The sequence below is a fragment of the Suricata suricatta genome, chromosome X (assembly GCF_006229205.1).
Source record: "Suricata suricatta isolate VVHF042 chromosome X, meerkat_22Aug2017_6uvM2_HiC, whole genome shotgun sequence".
Classification (NCBI taxonomy): Eukaryota; Metazoa; Chordata; class Mammalia; order Carnivora; family Herpestidae; genus Suricata; species Suricata suricatta.
In genome coordinates this window covers 12,946,854-12,967,457 of record NC_043717.1, presented here as the reverse complement: position 1 = coordinate 12,967,457, position 20,604 = coordinate 12,946,854, and the positions used below count along the sequence as shown (strand labels likewise).

The following is a 20,604-nucleotide window of genomic DNA, read 5'->3' as shown; positions in this document are numbered from 1 at the left end:
TTTTTTTTAAAAAAAAAAAAGTCACTTTCTAATTTTAATTCCACACTGCATGTTTTTAATTCTATGATGCCTATAACTCCTGTTAACGGCTCTCCGCAGTGCTATTAAAACTACTACCCCCAAGATGTGCTGTTGAGACAACCTCAGAGAAAGCCAGTCTGTGGATGGCAAGACGCCGCTCCGAGGTCTCCTTCCAAAACCCCAGGAGGCCCCATACCCCACTGTTAGCCCCCAGGAGGAAGTTCTGAGAAAATTGATATTGGCACTTGCTGTTCCTCAGTTCTGTCATTAAGTCCAAACCTGACAACCCAGTGAGATGTGATAGCTTACAAGCAGCTTACTGTTATCTGGTTGAGTCTGGAAAAATCTAATCAGGGATGACTTATGAATAATAATAAAGGGATAAAAACAATTGTGTCTAAAGGGCTAACATAACTCAACCTCTCTGATGATGGGATCAGAGAAAGTATTTAGTGAGAATGCTCAGATTCCCTGCCGTCATTCTATGCCCTCAGTGCTCAGCCAGTTTTCTACAGAGTTTGATTTACTCACACACACATCCATTGAGGACCTACTCCGTGTCAGGTTCATGCTAAGTGATGTGAATTAAAAAAAAATGAATAAAACATCATCCTAGCTCTTGAGTTGCTCACGGATTAATAGTGGAGACAGGCCTGTAGGAGGTTAGTTATGACCCGAGCTCGGAAGTGGCGCCGTTGGGAGGACTCAGAGGATGATGTTAGAGGAGGGGCCTAATCAAGGCTGCAGAGGAAGGGGGGTATGTTAAGGAAGATTTCCAGAAGGTGTCTTGCACTAAAAATGTGGTAAAGAAGGACTTTTCAGCCAGCTATAAAATCGAAGTGACTCAATTTAAAAAGTCAAAATGAATAGTAAGAATGCCAGAGATACTTCTAGAAGATACTGATCAAGTGTTACAATATCTGCTACTCATAACCAAGGGGAATTTTTAGAAACAGTTGTGTTAGGGTTATTAGTAGGTTAATTATTTCATTAAAGGGGGAGAAGACAGGGATATGGGAAAAGGGAGAAGTCATACATATGTGGAAGAAGATAAACTGAAAATAAATTTGTCATTTTTCCATCCTGCTAATGACATTATTTTATTTGAATTGTAATGCTTTTGGAAAATACCATTCCTTAAAGGAACACAGGGAATTTGCAAAAAAAAAGACCTTGAATGTACAACTACCATGTGTCTCCACAGTGAAAATCTAAAGGCCATAAGAGCTGGCATGCCAACTTCTCATATCCAATTTAGGGGTCTCTAAAAGGGTGATGCCAGTTTTTAATCTTCTTGTCCTAATGAGAATGGTTTTTAGCCACTGGAAAGTAAGAGAAGGCTGTTATCTTGTACCCTGACTGTTCTGTGCCTATCCCTAGCTTTCTCGGGCCAGAGAGAGAAAGCGAAATATTGATTTTCCTGGGACAGTGTATGGTGAGGAGGAAAAGAGCTCTGGGCCTTGGCAACTCTACCTGATGGGCCGTATGTGACCCTAAGCAAGGCTTCCGGCCCCTCCAGGCTTCCACGCGCTCTGCTGCCGAGTGGGCCAGACCACAAGTCCTCCGCAGGAGCGGACTCCGCTGGGGGAGGTGTAGGCAGGGGCCGGGGACGGCAGGCCCCCTACAACGCAAGGATGTTCCTAAACAGTGAGAGAGCGCCCCAGGCCCCACAAGTGTCCCACCAGAATTTCTTGTAAGAGAAAAGCCTAGAACTGATTTCTGAGTCAAACCTAATTCCCTTTTAATTTTAACCGAAAGGTTTTTTTCTGGTCTGTCTTTGCTCATGTTTAACACATGCAGAACATACCAGTTTTGACGGCTGTGTCCTCTGCCCTTCAACTCCTTCATTTCCCTCTATTCTTCATCATGACTTAATCCGAACCTACTTTTGATAGGCACAAACATGTGACTGCTTCATTATATCTCCTAGTGCAGTTGTGCCCAGGCATCGTGTACTGCAAATATTATAATTTTCCTTTGAAATTCTTTTTATCCTATTCAGACCATGATGCTACTTTTAATTGTGTATATAAGCAGGTGATATTACCCATGAATTTCATTTCAGGGCAGAAAACGGATCATTTCAAAGTACTTGCTGTAACATGGGGAGGTGCTGGGACTGGTGGCACAGAGAACCAGCCTCAGATGGACAAGCTCCGAGCCCTCTCCCTGGAAAGCGCCCCCCCCCCCCCGCCCCAGTCCCGAGAGCAGTACCTCTGCGCAGGGCTTGCGGGCTCTGCCGGGCGCGGCGGTGCAGCTCCTCCACGCAGGGCGGCCTCGTGGCTGGGAGGAAGATGCCCCTGTGCTGGGGCCACGGGGCGCGGTAGTAGACGCTCAGCTTACTCTCGGTGTCCAGGTTCGAGACGGCTGCGAGACAGACGGAAACGGGCCGTTATACATCACAAGCTTTTAATTGTGCATCTGGCAGACTCTGCGTGTGGAGGTGAGGGGCGGAAGTCTGTGTGGAGTGAAGTCCAGACTGCTGGAACTCACGCAGGGCAGGGAAAAGGTCTGTGGCTTACAGTATGAGACAACCTTTGTCCCTGATCTAAGAGATAGGAGACCCCAGGACACCAACCACTTGCCGGTGACCAGCTAACATCCTCTCCGCACCTTCACTTTATGCTCTCTGACACAGTCGCTCATCAACCTGGACAAAGTCCTGGCCAGCCATGCTTATGGGGTGGCACGGGAGGTCCTGCCTTCCAAGAATGCAGAGGGGCACCTGCGCGGCTCAGTCAGTTAAGCGTCTGACTCCTGGTCTTGACTCAAGTCATGATCTTAGGGTTTGTGAGTTTGAGCCCCACAATGAGCCTGCTTGGGATTCTTTCTCTCTTCCCTCTCTGCCCCTCCCCTCCCCCAAACAAATAAATGAAGATTTTTAAAAAAGAATGCAGAGAAAAGCCTCAGGAATGAATCAAAAAGGCCACCCCAGCTCCAGTCTTCTGGCCACAGGGCCTCGGAACTATAGTCCTGTTCACCTGCTCCCAAGGCCCCCCTGAACTTTGCTTCTCCCCTGTTCTGTGTCCTGTGACCCTGGGCCCCCAGGCCTCACTGTTTCACCTTACCCTGCCTTCCACCCTCTGACTCCGTCGCCTGCTATCTTTCAACGCATTGCTCAGCTTCCCGAGCGTCAGGCAGGGACAGGACAAGCACTGAAGAGCCCATTGCAGAGGTACCAGGGGTTCAGTGAGGAGGGGCGTGCCTTCCCTGCAAGTCCTAGGGAAGGAGGCCTCTTTCCCCAAACACAGCATTTAAACCCTAGGCCTGCTTCATGCATATACTGAGTCTAGGATGGAGATCTGCCGGGAGTTGAAGATAAACTCTTACGGGAGGAAACGGTCCTACGCAAGAGGAGTCTGGTTAGGATATGACTGCGCGGAGGAACGCACGGCGCAGCTCGCCGGGCAGCTTGCCGGCCTCAGGGATGGCGAGCACTGGCCTCCAGCCTCACCTGCCAGGCCTGCTCTCCCGAGCAGACCCCCGTTCCTCCAGGTCTCACTGTCCCCTTCTCCTGCCTTCCCTCTTTTCCCCAGTGCGGCATTTGGGGGTGTTCTGCCCAACTGTGTGTTCCCGTGCCCCAAACAGATGTTTGGTTCTTCTCGGATCCTTTTCTAAGTCTGGGTTATCACTTCACTTGTCTGGGAAACCTTACACAGAACCAGATAATCTAGAAGGGAAAGAAGAAAACCAGGGAAAGTGCAACCTTTTGATAATTAATCCCTTTCCCCCAGTACTGCACTTACGGCGATTATATTTGGTTTTGATTTTGTTTTCTAATGCAGTCTTCAATAGTGGGTTTTTTTCCCCCTAGAATAATACATCATAACCACAAGGACTTCCAATAGAAACAAAGACAGATTTCCAAAGATGCTGAAGACACATCACACGGACAGGGTCAAAGGCACAATGCCATACCTTTAAAACAGTGCCATCCAACAGAAACTTCTGTGATGATGAAATGCCCCGTTAGCTGTGCCATCCAATGTGGTAGCCACTAGCCACATTGGCTATTAAACACTTTCTAATTTTTTAAAAATGTGAGTTTAGGTTTAAATAGCTATAGGCACCTATTCTATTGGACGGCCATAAGCAAATACGCTAGTATATTGTCTCACCTCCAACTACAGAGCAGCCCACTCCCTTGGACCGAGATTGTTCTCTCCCTTGGTGTTTAATGTCCAAGAAGAAATTCGAGCCCAAGTGTTAGAGATGCCAGGATTACCTTCCTGGGTAGAGGAGAGTGTTCTTAGGGCAAAGTTCTATGGGGCCAAGCATAAAGGCAGCAACTTTTCTTTCTTGAGTTACTCTATAACTTCAATGCTTTCCTTGTAAACCATAAGTGCTTGGTGAGCCAGTCCAGGGTCACCGAGTCCTGGGGACAAGAAACCCTGGGAGGAATTGCTGAAGGAGAAACCAGCCTCTTCAGGCCTCACATGAGGTGAGAGAGGCCGCGGGGTGGAAAGGGCACGCTCCATCTGGATCACAGCCTCCCGTCTCTCCTGGGGAAAGTAGGGGGAGTGCTGAGACAGGCTTCATTTAGCCCCCCTCGGAGGAATGCTCTGGTTCAGTGACCAAGACTGACTCAGAAGTCAGCCCCTGCCTGCATGCAGAGGTCAAGTACCATCTAACAGGGCAGAGGTCATTACCAGACTTAACAGAGGTAGGTGGGAATTCATGTACTCGTGACAGCTGGAAGACAGGACTGAACAGAGAGCTTGCCTGGGGAAAAGCAGAGGCCAAGAAGTTCCGTGGGCAGTTCTAGGAAAGAGGGACCCCTGAGCACCTCCTCTCCCAGGCCCATCCCTTCCGGAAGGTAGGAGCCAGGAGTAAGGGCTGGGTCCAGGTGACTTGGGAATAGATCAGAGGCTTCTAGAGCTCCTCATTCTCACAGAGCCACTGACCGGAAGCTCAGGATGTTAACTTGTGATAAGCCCCTCAGAAACCATGGTCAAGTCACCGTGGCTCCTTAATCTTAGTGCGGGAAAGAGCTGAGCTCCTGCTGCTCACTTCAGTGCTCAGGTGAAGAAAAGGCTCGTCAGAAGTGCCTGTCAGAAACACAGATGCCTGGGCTCCAGCCGAGACTTCCTGAACCAGAATTTCCAACAGAGGCCTAGTCATCTCTGTATTTGAAAAGCGACTCAGATTCGTTTTCATCACGTGGCATATGTGAGAAACACAAAATTTTATGTGATGACACCTTGGGACCTTGCGAGTGAAGGAAGATGGGCCACACGGTGGGAGGGAAGAGACCGCTGAAAGTGAAAACCTCTATCCACCCCTGGGATGTTTTCCAAATAGCTCTTCTGTCCTAGGCACGGTGCTGGGTGCTGGGGTTGAGCACAGGACAAAACCCACAAGAATCCTCGCACTCCTGGAGCGCATGTTCTCTGGTTCTGTGGGAAAATGGTTTAGATGCACCTTTGCGTGGAGGCAGGAGGTTGGAGAAGAGCCCCCTGCCGCCTCCTGTGATTTACTGCCCCACCTCTCCCGGACGGGGCGGCTCAGACCTCTCGAATTCTGAGGGCCCGCACACCGCAAGGGTCGCAGTCTCCACCCCTCCATCTCCACCTTTCTGCACAGGCAATCCCAAAGTAAAGCATAAATCAGTAAAATTCTTTCTTTGTTATTAAATATTAAATACAAAGTTATTTGGCGGGGGAAAGCATTTTGGGGGGGTACCCCTGGCTTGCTGATGCCATAAACACATTCTTGCTGTGCCTCCTGGGCTGCAGAACTCTGCCCGCAGCTCGGGGCTGTGGATTCACAGATGCAAAGACTAGCGCGCGCTCGGGCCCAGGCAGCCGCGTCACGGCTCCCGGGAAGCCCCGGCTCTCTCAGTGACAGCCTTCAGGGCTAGGAATCCCTACCTCTCCCCATCACGTCTTTTTCTTTATCTGCAGAGAAGCTGGAATGGATTTCTGCCACGCATTAGCAGGTAAACATTTTATTCATCAGCTGCCACAATTGTGTTTATCTCTTAGACAGGGAAGGAACGGAAAACGCTTTAATCCCTTTGCTTTCAGTTTTGTCCTTTGGTTCCAGAGCATTAACTAGTATTATGTGTCCACTGGAGGCAGACACACAGGCACTAATGGAGCTCTTCCGGGGAAAACTCCCATTTTCCTTCTTAAAATTTATTCCTTTTCTCTAAGTAACAGTTCAATGAAAGTTGAATACACTCATTCATAAGCTCATTGCACCCCTGCCGTTTCAAAGTTGTCTGACATCTTCAGGTGCGTCCTGCCCCCCGTTCTGCCCAGTTTAACAGATACACGGCGGCTCTGCCATGAAAGCTAGTGGCCTCGTGGCTCTGCCATGAAAGCTAGTGGCCTCAGTACTCCCAGTAATGCTTGTCCTCATAAAAGTGATACAAAGAGAAGCAACAAAGTTCCTCCTCTGCTTATTTGGATACATCGGGGGCCTCTCTGTGGGAGGCAGAATTCTAGGAGAACCTCCAAAATTCCTGTGCTCCCGTGTGTACCGTGTTATCCGCCTGCCCCTCGAGTGTAGGTGGACCTGGGAATTATGTTACATTATATGGCAGTGGGGATTTTGAGATCCCTATTCCTGTGACTTTTAGTTAATCAAAAGGGAGCTAATTTTCTTGAGTGTATCTAGCCTAATCAGGTAAGCCCTAAAAAAAAAAAAAAAAAGGGACAAGCAGCAGCAGAGAAATGTTCCTGTTGCCCTTGAACAAACTGCCGCACTGAGGAGAAGGCTGGGTGGCATGTGGTGGCAGACAGTCACAACGGACGGCCTGGAGTTGCTGAGGGCCTCAGTTCTACAAGTTCAAGGAAATGCATTCTGCCAACAACCATTGAGCTTGGGAGAGGCCCCCAGGCCTCAGATGAGAACTCAGCCCCAACCAAAACTTAATTGCAGACAACTGGGACCCTGAGCAGAGGACCCAGGGGACCTGTGCCCAGACTCCAGACCCATGGAAACTGCAAGATAATTAGTAGATAGTGCTTTAAGCTGCTACATTTGTAATACGTTGTTCTGCGATAATAGAAAACGCACACACCCTCCCACTATTCCCTGTGCTTTCCTCAAGCCAGCTGCCTGTCGTGCTGGTACCTGCCCGCTCCTTCCAAAGCAGAGGTAGATAAGGGCACGGAGGATGATGGGAAATGGGGCTGTATGTCTCACTTTTATCCCCTACAGCAGAAAAAGGTTCTGTGGCTGTCCCGTTTCTCCTGCCCCAAACCACAGGCTCTCCCAGAGGGCCCCAGGACACGCGAGGTGGCCATCAGTGTACCGCGCTCAGGGGATCCTTGCACAACCCAAAGATGAAAGGACTGCTCCCGTTTTACAGATAAGGAGAAAGAAATCAGAGAGAGTATGTAAATCTCCAAAGTCTCACACCCCTGGCCAGTGGATGAGCTGAGACTAGAAACTATGTCTGTGTGGCTTCCAAGCTGCTGCTCTTCCCCAAACGAATACTGAAATGTCTGCCCAAACTAAGGCTGATCGGGGGCGGGTGTCGAGTAGGCTGTCTGCCACATAAAAAGTATCTAGTGCTTCTCAACATCAAAAATAAAAGATTCCAAATTGCTACTGTCTGCACCATGCATAGGATTGGGTGTAACCAAGGACTGAGTCTTCCAGAGAGTGCCCATAGATCTGTCATATTCCAGAAATACAGACACCGTAAAACCAAACCACCGAAAGACAATACCATTGTAGGAAAAGTCCACAGGGCAGTGAAAAGTCTTCACAGACTGAACTTAGTTCATTCCCCTGTCAAACTCTGGATATAATGGAATTCGCTAGACCTGATTCACAGTGATGTATTAAAAGCACAGATCTGGTCACTGGGTTCATCTGAAATGAACTGACTTGGAAGTTGAGGAGAACTAGCTGCCACCACCCTCTTGGAGAAGGCCATTTCTAAGGACAGGAAGAGGCTCATGTGTGGGAATGGGTGCGAAGGGGTAAAGATGAGGCAGGAACAGAATCCCGCCCTCAGCCCCTCCTGCCCTGTTGGGGCTGGCGCTTGGCCAGCACTGCCTGCCCTGGCCTTGTGAGCTCCTCGCTCCCTTCCGGCTTGATCAGCCCGAGAAAAGAGTGCAAAATGCTTACTCCTGGCCTGTCGTCCAAGCCTCGCTGCCTCAAGGCCGCACCCCTGCCGCTGGCCCCTTCCCCGCGCTGCTCCTTCCTTCTCTCAAACTCTCCAGAAGTGAAAGGGGGAAGGTGGCACCTGAAATCAAAGTCTGAATGCTGTGTGTGGTGAAAATTTCAGAAAGATGTGCAAAGGGATTCAGAAACGGAAGTGCCTCTTGGATTTTTAAATGTTCCTGGAGTGCCTACAGGCCTAACTGCCCACGTCCGCCGTCCGCCTAACCCGCCTTCCTTCCTCCCGCGCACCGCACCCACGCGGCACGAGGATTTCTCGCCGGGCACAGACCTCTCCACAAACCGTCCGTTCTGCTGCCCTGTGACAGAAAGCGGCAGGGCACGTGTTGGCACATTACGATATGAATGAGCATCGGAAAGAGTCAGTGTCACAGATATGTCACCCGTTTGCTCCCCAGGCTCCTGCTATGCCGAAGCCTGTCCTCAGCCGCAGTCAGCGAGGTGAGCAAAACAGAAATGTGCGCAGGGTCTCTGTGGCTGCTGCCTGAGCTTTCAGATCTGCCGGGAGCTGCGGAGGGAGGGCTTCTTCAAGTGCCACCGTTCATTCCTGCCTGCCCTTCCTTCCTTGGCAGCCAGCCCCTTGCCCACTCTGCTGGGCAGTGTGGGGGAAGGACCAGATAGGGAGCACTGAGCTCCTGCCACTTCCAGAGCAGCCTCCCACCAGAGCCAGCTTCCAGTCTGTCCCCACCAGCCTTCTTTTCTGCAGAGCCGCATAATTCAGCCTTGTTTCCCACTGCGGACACAGCATCCAACATGGACCCCTCAGCATCAGAAAAATCTAGGCTTTCTGACAAGTCCCAGTGTCCTGAAACATTCCAGCACCCACAGAGCAGGACACGTCTGTGCATGTATTTATACACTGAAAGGATCCAGAATGATTTTTCCCCTGAAAATATTTCCCCTAAATATTTTCCTTCTAAAATAAAATGAGGCTTCACACTAGGAGTGCTGTTTAATTCCTGTTGTCGCCGTTGTTGCTGTCTTCATGTCTGACATTCTGCGCAACGACCACCAGAGGCCTGGGTCCTAGCAGTTCTGTGCCCTTGTACAGTCACTGACCCTTCCCAGAGTCCACTTCCCCATCTTTACAAATGAGGGTTTGGACTCTCTACACTCTGAGTCCTGTCCTGTTCCACTTGGGCTCGGTTTCTGCCTGTCACCAAAATAGGTGAGGCTGCGGTACCCACTCCCCAACGAAGGACTCTGCATTTGTGCCGGGGAAGACCCTGAGCTCTGGGATGGAAGGACGGAGGCGCGTCACAGCAGCAGTGGACCCAGAGCAAGTGACTCAGCTCTTGAGGCCCCTACGCCCTTCTCTGCAAAGTGGGAACCCCAGAGCCTTCCTAGAGTGGTTCTGAGGAGCCAATGAAATGACAGAGTCCTTGCCACGCCCCTGCTCCCTTTCCTGGACTGGGCACAAAAGAAGACCAAAGAGGCCATCACTGGGGCCACAGCTCAAAAGAGGAAAGTCTGGAGCTCTCGAACTTTCTTTTTTCTTTATTTCTGTCTTCTTGGTGAATGAAGTGTAAGCAAAGATGAGGCCACCAGAGATCAGTCTTTGGGGGATGAGGGGCCTACAGTCTGGAAACTAGAAAGAAGGCTGCCCATAGCCAGGGAGCCTGTGGCCTCTCTGACAGGTCGCACGTCCCCAGTCTCTGTTACTGGTTGACTTGGGTGGCATTCACTATAAGGACTCGGAGATCCTAATTCTCCAAGTCACCTCAGAGCCGCGGCACTGTGCATCCTCGGAAGCGGTTTTTAATTTGCTTGTTTATCTCTAGGTCACTCTGCTGCCATGTTCTACACCGTGCACTTCCTCTAGAACGTAAGCCCGTAGCCATCTGTCGCAGCTCAGCTATTGTTTTTAAAAAATTCCTTTAGACAGCTAAGAGAGTCATTGAATTCTACTGCTGGGAGGGCCCTCAGAAGTGATAGAGTTTGGTGTTTTTTTCAAACCCTAGGGTATGACCTATTAGTGGATTGTGAGATCCATTCAACAGGTCAAGACTAGCATTTTTAAAACAATGAAATAGAAGGGAGGAGGATAGAAAATACCAAAACGCGCTGCATGCAGGAAATACCGTTCGGTGAAGCTCTTGTTTCTATCATGTGTGGGCACGCTGCTAGAAATGTGCTTCTTGCTACGGGTAACGGTCAACACCCCGAGAGCCACTGTGGGGGGCCACCCCTCTCACGTACTGGTGGGGGCATCAAGATGCAAAGATTTGGCCCAAGATCACAGAGCCGAGTTTGGGCAGAGGCAGGCCCACTAGATGAATATGGTGTTTCAAAGTCCTTTCATTTCTGCTCAGACTACAGATGTGATGTCATGCGCATGGGCACCTGTGACATTCCAGGGAAGAAAGCGGAGCCGGAATGGGAGAGAGAGGTCAGTAAAAGCCTGTGAAAATCACCTTCCTGCTTCAGAAGACATAGCACACAGCCACTGGATATAAGAGGAAAGGGTGCTGTTCCCAGTATAGTGCATGGGGCCTCCCGTCTTCTTGGACAGATGCCCTTGGCTTGGTTACATTGTGAAGCAATAAGGTAATTAGCACATGACATCCAATTACATATGCTAATCAATCTCCTCTCCTAGGTAGAGATTAGACTCTTAAAGTTTACTTAGAGATCATCAGTGACAATGGAAAATTTAAAAATACTAGCAAAAGACCCCATATACCACCTCCACTGTACTTACTTAGCTTTATTATTTGCCAATTAGTATCTTCATAGGTAGAGGAGAAGTAATGCCCTTTAATGGGCCAACAAAGAAGCTATAAATACATCAGCCTGCCAGCCGAAAGGAATTCTTTTCCAAGGACCTTTCCACTCCAAAAACCTAGATATCTATAATGAGCTCTGTGTTCTCTATAAAAGACAAGGCACGGGGTACCTGGGTGGCTCAGTTGGTTGTGTCTGATTCTTGGTAAGAGCTCAGGTCCTCAGGCCATGAACTCATGGTTATGGGATCAAGCCCCATGTTGGGCTCCTTGCTAATCATGGAGCCTGCTTGGGATTCTCTCTCTCTCTGCCCCTACCCGACTTGTGCTCGCACATGTGTGTGCTCCCTCACTCGTTCTCTGTCAAAATAAATTTTGAAAAAGACAAGGCATGAGCTCTAAGTGGGTAACACTTAATGTATGATGTATTGAGTCTAGAGTCAGAAAAGATGTGTTCTCCTGAGACTCCATTAGCTTTAGTCTAACCGAGTCTGCAGTGATACCGGGGGAGGCTCACTCTCCATGGACAATGGCTCTTTCCCTATTTGCCTGTGGAAGACAAACTCAGAGAATCAAGAGTTTGGTTTCCCCCAGGACAGGCATTGAGACTAAGGTTCAGGTCCAAGTTTATTTAGGAGGAAATTCTAGGAGGCTACCAATAGGGGGTGTTGGGGGAAGTGAGAAAAGCAAGGAAAGAAAAGCTAATAAACTGGGCCCTCGTGAGCACAGTGAGTAACCGGGGCTGGATCTATTGGGAGTCCAGGCAGAACACACATGTTAGAGGTGAGGGCATTGGGGTATTGATCTACCACTTCCGGTCAATCATTGGTTGAGGGTTGCCTACGAACCAGAGCTGGTACTTGCCTGGTACTTCTAGAAAAGCAGGCTCCCTGACCAGAGAAAGCTTCCAACAGCAAACGCAAGTCCCTGGGAGCTCTAAATCAGGTTTCAGTGCACTGAAGCGCCAGGGCAAGGGTACAAGTAGTCCTGGGGGTGTGGGGAATGTAACTCTTATGACACACAAACACGTGCGTTTCACACTTGGGATGCCGCAATTCTGCGGCTGGCTAATTTTTGAAGTTCTCCAGTGCCAAAATGGCTCAAAATGGATTGGTTGTCCAAATCCCTTAAGTGTGGCAGTGAGGAAGCCTGGTCAGACGGCTCTGGGTTCAGGTAGGGACATTAGCTGAGCGGACTGTGGCTCGGAGGCCTGCCTGGGGGAGGCTGCCTTCTGCAGGGGTGAGGACCAGGCATCCTGGCTCTTCCCAAGGTGCTGCCTCTGGAGTGGCACTGGGCTGGACCTGGCAAGGTCTGTCTCCTCCTGTCAGAGTTTTGGGTGTGATAAGGGGTCCCAAGTTCATCTTGCATGTTTGCTGCCCAGGCCTGGAATCAGCCCTTTCTCCACGAAGTCCTGGCTCCCGTCCGAGGGAACAGGCTTTAAGAGACCCCACTCTGCATGCCAGGGGCATTCACTTTTGCTGGGTTGTCACTGACTCTAAGATTTCTTCAAGAGAGCTAGAGAATATGTAAGTTTCCGAAGGTGAAGCTAAATCATGGGTTCAAACTGCTATTTCCAATTCAAATCTAAGATTATGGGTTTTAATTTAACTGCCTTGATTTTATAATTGATCTCTTCTCACTTATGCTAAAAATCTTGATTGTTAATGACAGTGGCATAATTTCTTATTTGAATAGTCTCAAAATGACTACAATAAGACAACCGAATTCGGTTTTAGATTTCTTTGTTTTTCTTTTGTCTTTAGGATTATTTTCTATTGGAAATGGAGTGCTTTGTTTAAAAGTCGCACGCAATGATTGAAGGTGTCAAATACAAGGATTACTAAGGTCCTGTATATTCCTTTGGGTGCATAAAATCAAAATTTGAGAGGCTCCTGGCCAGCCCATTTAGGGGGATCCAGTTCATAAATAACAATCTATCTAAAATTTCTGCATTTAAAAAATTTTTTTAATGTTTTTTATTTATTTTTGAGAGACAGAGAGAGACAGTGCGAGCAGGGGAGGGTCAGAGAGAGAGGGAGACACAGACTCTGAAGGCAGGCTCCAGGCTCTCAGCTGTCAGCACAGAGCCTGACGCAGGGCTCAAACCCACAAATAGTGAGATCATGACCTGAGCCGAAGCTGGACGGTTAACCGACTGAGCCACCCAGGTGCCCCAGTTTCTGCATTTTTAAAGTATTTATTTTGAGAGAGAGAGTGTGTGCCTATACAAATGGGGGGAGGGGCAGACAGAGAGGAGAGAGTCCAGAGCAGGCTCCGCAATGTCGCCGCAGAGCCCAGTGTAGGGCTCAATCTCATGAACCGTGAGATCATGACCTGAGCCAAGTCAAGAGTCAGACGCTTAACTGACTGGCCAGTCCATTCATGTCTATCTAGTTCATAAATAACTGAATCTATCTAAAGTTTCTGCATTTTTAATTTATTGTATATTTGAAAAGGACATACATTCCTTCTTGCCCTTCACACTTGTCTGCCGCATGGGTTGCAATATTTAGAAATACGGGAGCGCCTTCTCTTCCTCCCTTGTCCCTTGGGAACTCTGTGCCACTGGGCCTCGGATGAGCTGGACTGACTTTGGTGAAGAACAGCACAGAGAAACCCATGTGGTGATGAGGAGGGCCTTTGATCTCCAGAAGACTTGAAAACTCAAGCCTGGAGGTCTTGGCATGCATCCCAGAGATCAAACACATATGTTGGCACCTGCAGGGAAAAGGGAAATGAACTAGCCATTTTTGAATCCAGAGCCTGCGATAGAAACTCCGTAAGCAATGACAGAATGTACTGAAGGCTACAGACCCATCGGGCGCTAGGCAGAGCCTCTCTGGGGATCTTTCTACCAAGCATTCGGGTGAGTGGACCACACACAGGGATCAGACCACTTCACCTACGAATGACTGTGAATAAGCCCAAATACCAAAACTACGGTGAACCATATGAAATCAATAAAATAGTTGGATATTGTCAATTTCATATGGTTCCACTTTATAGCTCCTAAATAAGCAAATGAGGATCCAAAAACTAATAATCTTTCAAAATAGATAAATGACACCCCTCGCCCCCAGGTTCAAGGAATTTGTCTTGGTTCTCTTCTCAGGTTGATTTATGAAGGAGGCTGTCAGAGTGAGAGGAGAAGAGAGAGGAAAAAAAGTTATAGCAGGAAACTGATGCTAGAGGGCCACATTCGAGAACAAGGGCCATGGGCCCCAGAGCCGGCTGGCGTGGTGCAGAGGCTCACCAGCAAGCGCAACCTAGTCCCTCCAAGTGCACTGGAGTCCCTGTCTAATCACACTGGGGTCTGGGAAATAGAATGTGTCACCTCTTATTAAGTTCAAGGTACTGTGCAGACATACTTTAAGGAGAAAGAGAAACCACTGGTGCCCCTGGGAGTTATAACCTCGTAGCCACTTCAGACAGATTAGATGATAATCCCACGCGGGATCACGTGTGTACCCTGAGAGAGGCCCAAAGTGCCCTACAGGTTCAACGGAAGTGCTCTGTGGCTCAGGAAGGGGTACAGGGAAGCGGGAGAAACAGGAGGAGGGCTGACAGCATCGGACAGGATTAGCAGTGAGGTTGGAAAACACCTGAGGAGAACCACACGGAATTTCCATTTTGAGGTAAAAAGTTTTTGAAAACTGGTAGCTCCTAGGAGGCAATGCAGGACGAAGGCTGGAAAGAGCGTGGGTCCCGGGAGAGGCTCAGCTGCTGGAGCAGGAGTCGCATGAAGCGGAGGGGGGCAGGTCAGGGGCCACCGACGAGGCGGATCCCACCACTGAGTGCGCACGTACATGGACCGGGCACTGGGTTAGGCTCCTGAAAGACGACATCTCCTGTGGTTCCCACAGTAAACCCAGGAAGCACACCTGATTATCTGCACTTCACTGAAAAGGCACAGAGGCGTTAAAAAACTTGCCCAAGGGCCCCAAGGTTATAAATGCTAGACCCGCTAGACCCAAGACTGGGAGGGGGTACATCTGATCCCAAAGCGCCCCACTACGTTCTGCCTCGCTATCCTGTTTTCTAACTCACACGGCTGCTCTGCACAGCAGCAGGTGTCCACGTGGAAGATAATGGTCATCCCAGAAAGGGAGCCCGAAACCACTCGGTGGAGAGCCCTGGTGGCTAGGATGAGGGACTTGCTATACAACCGGAAGTATCTTAGTTGTCCCCAAAGCGGAGCTCAACACCACCTGTTTGAGGATAGAGATGGGGTTTATTGGGTATTTTTGACATCCTCTAGCTAAGGAACAGTCTAGAATGCTGACCTCTATGTGACAGGAGCTCAACTATGTGGCTTGAAGGGATATGGCTCAACTCTGTAAATGGTTCAATCTGTACATCTCGGGGCCTTTTCGGTCTCCTTTTAATTTACCCCCTTTCTTTCCTTCCCTGATGGCTTTTTTCCCAGATCCATGCTATTCAGAACCCAGCTCAAGTAGCACCTCCTCCAGGAAGCCATTCAAGATCCCCAGGCCCCAGATGGTTCCTCCGTTCTTTGAGCACTGAGTGACTAAGGCCCTCCCATGTGCCAGGTGCAGTGCTAGCCACTGGGTACAGTGGCAGACACGACGGACAGAACCCTGGTCCTTGGGGCGCTTACATCCAGGTAGGAAGAATGCCAGCAAGTAAGTAGATTGGTAAGAAAGGGTGTAAGCAGGTAGTAATAAACACTTTGATGAGATAAAACGGTGTGTGAGAGAAAGCAAGGCTGATGGGAGGCAGGGAGGAAATGACAGGAGATACCTAATGACCCAGAAGGCCTGAGATTCTCAACTAGCATCAGAGATAACCAAGGGAAGGGGGCAAGAGGGTCACCGTCCACATGGACCTGACCTTTAGTGGAATGACCTCTTCCTCTAGCTCAGCATGGCAGTCTGGCCTCACTGATTACCAAAGTCATTTCCTCTTCTTCCTGGGCACACAGCTAGACCGCATTTCCCAGCCTCCCTTGCAATGGGGTGTGGCCAGGTGTTGAGGTCCAGCAGTAGAATGTGGGCAGAAGCGGCCTGCACCCCGTCCAGCGCAGCCCATGAAAACCTCCCACACTCTCCTTCATGTTCTTGAGACCACAGACGCTACACACCAAAGACGGTAGATTCATAAGACAGAAAGTAGAAGCCTGGGTCCTTGAACTCTAGCTAGCAGGGGAGATAGTTACCAATGAAAACAAACCAATTTTGGATAATATGCAAGTTATGAATAAACCTAAATTCTGTTAAGCCACTGAGATACTGAGGGCTATTTGTTAGAGCAGCTTGCATGGCTCTGACTGACTGAAGCCGCCGTCTCGTTGCCATGGCTGCTCTCGGGGCCCCTTCTTGGCCTAGGACATGGCCTCTATTGTATTACCATTTACCTTCAGACTTTCTGTTCATGTTTCCTTCCTGTAGGTCCCATCCCCTCAACGCAGCTGCCAATGGAACAGTCAGAGGCTTACCCTTCTTAGGCAAATGCTTTGATCGCTTATCTGGTCATTAAAGTGGGATTCTGTTTTCATTGCTGAATCATGTTAGTGGAGGCTTTTATGGCCCTTTAAGTCATTTGTATTTTTAACTAGGGGAGCGATCAATGCTTTCATCTTTTCTTTCATTTGCTTAGAAGACTGGTTTCTAGACTAACACAAAAGACAGTCCTTATCTTGGTCCTTCTCCAAAGTACGACAATTTCTGACTTGGTGGGGCTGGAGTCTACATGACAGTATTATACACGGTTGTAGTTGCTTGTTTACTTATCAGACTGTATGCTTTTTCAGGACAAAGGGTATTTCTTCTATTGCAGCACTGTGTACAGTATTGGGCATAGAATAGGTGTTCAATAAATGCCTGCGGGCTGGGGCGCCTGGGTGGCTCAGTCAGTTAAGCGTCCGGCTTCGGCTCAGGTCATGGTCTCACGGTTCATGGGTTCAAGCCCCACATCGAGCTCTGCGCTGACAGCTCGGAGCCTGGAGCCTGCGTCAGATTCTGTGTCTCCCTCTCTCTCTCTGACCCTCCCCTGCTCACACCCTCTCTGTCTCTCAAAAATAAATAAATAAATAAATAAAATAAATAAGACACTAAAAAAATTTTTAAATGCCTGCAAGAAGAATAAGGTTATTTTCAGGTGTTCAATATGCTAGGGTGCTATGGAAATAATCTGCAAAAGTTTTTGTTCCTCAAACCACATCTCTGAAGCCATCCCTCAATTGATAGTAAGCATTAACAAAAGCTTTCTTTTTGAAAACCAGACGTCTGGAAGTCAGGCTGAATTACAAGCCGTGCTGGGGCGCCCCGGAAGCGAGGCCCGCGCGGAGGCCGAGCACGCTAAATGGGACGAGCTGTCTTGCAGCTCTAAGGCTCCCCCCCCCCGCACCTTCATTTGTTCTATCTTCCCAAACTCTATCTCCAAAAGACCTCCAGGAGTCTCCAAGCAGAGTCCTTCTTTGTCCTGACACACACCTCCCTACGTCACCGAGCTAGCAGAAACTGCAGGCACCTTGTTAGCCAAAACACTGTGCTTTATTTCTCTTCGGTGCCACTTGCCAGGCGGCAGATGAGTGCCCAGGAGGGCCACCCGCCAGCCCACGCTGAGACACCTTCTCGGCACCCCCAGAACCAGCGCCCTCTGGCTCTGGATAGCAACTATGAGAGTCACAAAGCAGAGCTTCGCTGGGAAGAGACACCAAGACTAGATCCACCTGGCAAAGGAGCACAATCAGGGAAGGAATCCGACTCAGGCGGCAATAGCAATTGAGGTTAAAACACAAAAGCCACTCAACCTGCACAGCAAATGGCGCGAGTCAATGACCTCGGCCCCCAGACCTGTTCTGAGCCCAAGCAGTGGTCCAAGTCACACGCAGGGTCACCTCACTTGTCCTGACAACAGATCAACCTCAGGAAGAGGCGTTCGTGACAGAGTTTCACCCGCCGCAGAGCAGCTGGGCCGGCCTGGTCATTCCGGTAATAAATGAGAAGCGGGCTTGATTTCACTACACTCACACAACCCATAAAACACCTTCTACACTGGCTGTTTCCCAAAAGTTGACAGTGAATTCAATCAAAGGTGTAGCTTCAGTCTTGTGTAGACACGGGACAGACCTCTCTTGGTGGGCGGTCAGGAGGCCCCTTCTGCCATTTCTGTAGGGAATTAAATATTAGGTCAGGGATGTTTACACGAAGATGGGAAGATAACGGAGAGAAAGCAGCTAGTGCCTAAACACAACTTGGGAATCTCATTTAACTTAAGAATGAGTTTCAGTCAATGTTCTGACTTTTTAAAAAAAATTTCATTCAAAGGCTGTCCAACCAATAGCTTTGGTCAGCACGGCATTTATTTGTCTTTTATCACCCAGGCAAAGGTTTGTTCTTTCTAGAACAAAAGCCACCTGGGGCAAGTGGCATGCATAGGTGCCATATTTCCCCCTCTGTCACCACTGTATCAGCTCACCACTGTCCTCTCCCAGGTCTTTTTCAGATACTGGTTCCTGGCCGAAGCCCATTCCAGAAATACCACTATCCTCTGCGGTAGGAGGTTCTGTCTTCCTGGGGTGAATTTCATCTAGTGGCCTGGAGCAGACCGTTCAGGGTGTGAACTGTGGGACTATCAAGGCCTTTTAATAACAAGTATGGGGCTTGTTTGGATATGCCAAAATTTGGATAAACCTCAAAAGGCTCATGTCAAAAATTGCGAAAATCCCGCCTGAATAGTCGTCAGTGAGGACTCGGATTGTCAGGCCTGTCCGTGGCCTCCTTCCCTGGACTGCATGGGTCCTACTCTGCTCCCTGTCCTCGTCCCCTTCCCACTCCGTCCCCTCCTGTCTTGGGCAAGGGCCTGGGCTCTCTAACAGACCAAGACCAGCCTGACCTTTCTGGATATCTTACACTTTCCATCCTGTAAAGAAACTACTGTTGTTTGTGGAGTTTTTTCCCTCTGGCAGATGGGGCAAAAGTAATAGCTCTTGTGACATGACAAGAATGAAATCCTTGAGTACCCAGAAAACTCGGACCAAGAAACTGGAATGACTAATCATTCTCTGGTCTTCATCTTTATGCATTAAAAAGAAAAACAACAGGAAAACGAAAGTAAAAATAAACTATTGGGACTATATCAAAATAAAAAGCTTCTGCACAGTGAAGGAAACAGCACAACTAAAAGGCAACCTATGGAATGGGAGCAGATATTTGCAAATGAAAAAACAACAATGGGTTAATATCCAAAATATATAAAAGACTTATAAAACCCAATATTCAAAAACTAAATAATCCAATTAAAAATGGGCAGAAGACATGAGCAGACATTACTCCAAGGAAGACCTACAATGGCCAACAGACACAGGAACGATGCTCAACATCACCCAGCATCCGGAAATGCAATCATACCTACAGTGAGGTATCATATCACACCTGTGCTAGCGAGAATCTGAAGGAAAAGCCACCCCGGATGTTGCTGGTAGGGAGGCCAACGGGCACAGCCATTGTGGAAAACAGTATGGAGGTCCCTGAAAAAGTTAAAAATGGAACTACCCTATAATCCAGTAATCACACTACTAGCTGTTTACCCGAAGAATACAAGAACGGTAATGCTAAGGGGTACATACACCCTAATGTTTACAGCAGCATTGTCTGCAAGAGCCAAGATAGAGAAGCAGCCCGCGTGCCCATCAATTGGGGAGTGTGTATGTGTGTGTGTGTGTATGTGTGTGATGGAATATATTATTCAGCCATAACAAAGAATAAAATCTTGCCATGTGGAATGACATGGGTGGAGTTAGTGAATATAATGCTAAGTGAAATAAGTCAGAGAAAGACAAATATTATATGATTTCACTCAGGTAGAATTTAAGAAACAAATGGGCAAAGGGAGAAAAAAAGAGACACAAACCAAGAAACAGACTCTTAACTATAGAGAACAAACTGATGGTAGCAGAGGGGAGGGGCACGGGGGGGGGAACGGGTTAAATAGGTGGCGGGGATTAGGAGTGAGCTGGTCATGGTGAGCACAGGCTGGTGCATGGCAGCGTCGCGTCACTCTGTTGTACACCAGAAACGAAAATAACGCTGTATGTTAACTAGCGAATTCCAATAAAGACTTAAAAAAAGCAAAAACAACAAATATTAATCAGGCACCTGCCAGGGCCCTCCCTTGTGTAATGATCACCTTTGTTCCTGCGACTTATTTCTGTCCCACTTCTCCCACATTTTGAGGTGCTGACGATGATAATGACGTCGGCAACAAGTTTCCATCTTTCTCGGAATCCTGCATCATTCAGCAGATCCTCAGGGAGGGGCGCCCTCGCCCTGAGGCGTGGGAGACAGGCGCAGGCTGCCCTGGGGCCGCTGCGCAGCAGGCGAGGCCGCTAGCAAACTAACGCGCAGCCAGTGTTAGGCGCCCTGAGTTCTGTGAGAAGTCGGCAAGTGGGCTCAGGGGACCGAGGGTGACCGGCTTGCTGTTGTGAAGAGGGCGGTGCAGCAGAGAAGCCCGGTGCCTGGCCCGCGTCCTCCTGGCATTCACTCCAAAGGCTGCTTCCCATGACCTCCAGAGACGATCTGCCTGCGGGTGATTTTTCTTCTGGCAATGGGGGGGGGGGGGCTGCTGGGGCACAAGTATTAGAGGACTCACGCCCCTGGGGGTGGCCCTCCACAATTTCAGGTTAAGCTGACTCAGAAGTGTGGTTTTAACCTCCCTGCGTTTCCTCAGCACGACGGAGTTCCACCTGGTGGCCCGGTAC

General features: G+C 49.0%; 1 protein-coding gene across 1 annotated transcript in view; it reads right to left on the bottom strand.

Moving 5' to 3' along the window:
• The window catches only part of NHS (NHS actin remodeling regulator), a gene marked incomplete at its 5' end in the record, with an annotated part of 49,453 nt that extends 45,238 nt beyond the window's left edge, over window positions 1-4,215 (bottom strand). Inside the window, 2 exons of the mRNA XM_029929618.1 lie at window positions 2,236-2,388; window positions 4,140-4,215. Coding sequence (XP_029785478.1) covers window positions 2,236-2,388; window positions 4,140-4,215 — 229 coding nt within the window. The remainder of the gene's footprint in view (window positions 1-2,235; window positions 2,389-4,139) is intronic.
• Window positions 4,216-20,604: the final 16,389 nt, after the last annotated feature.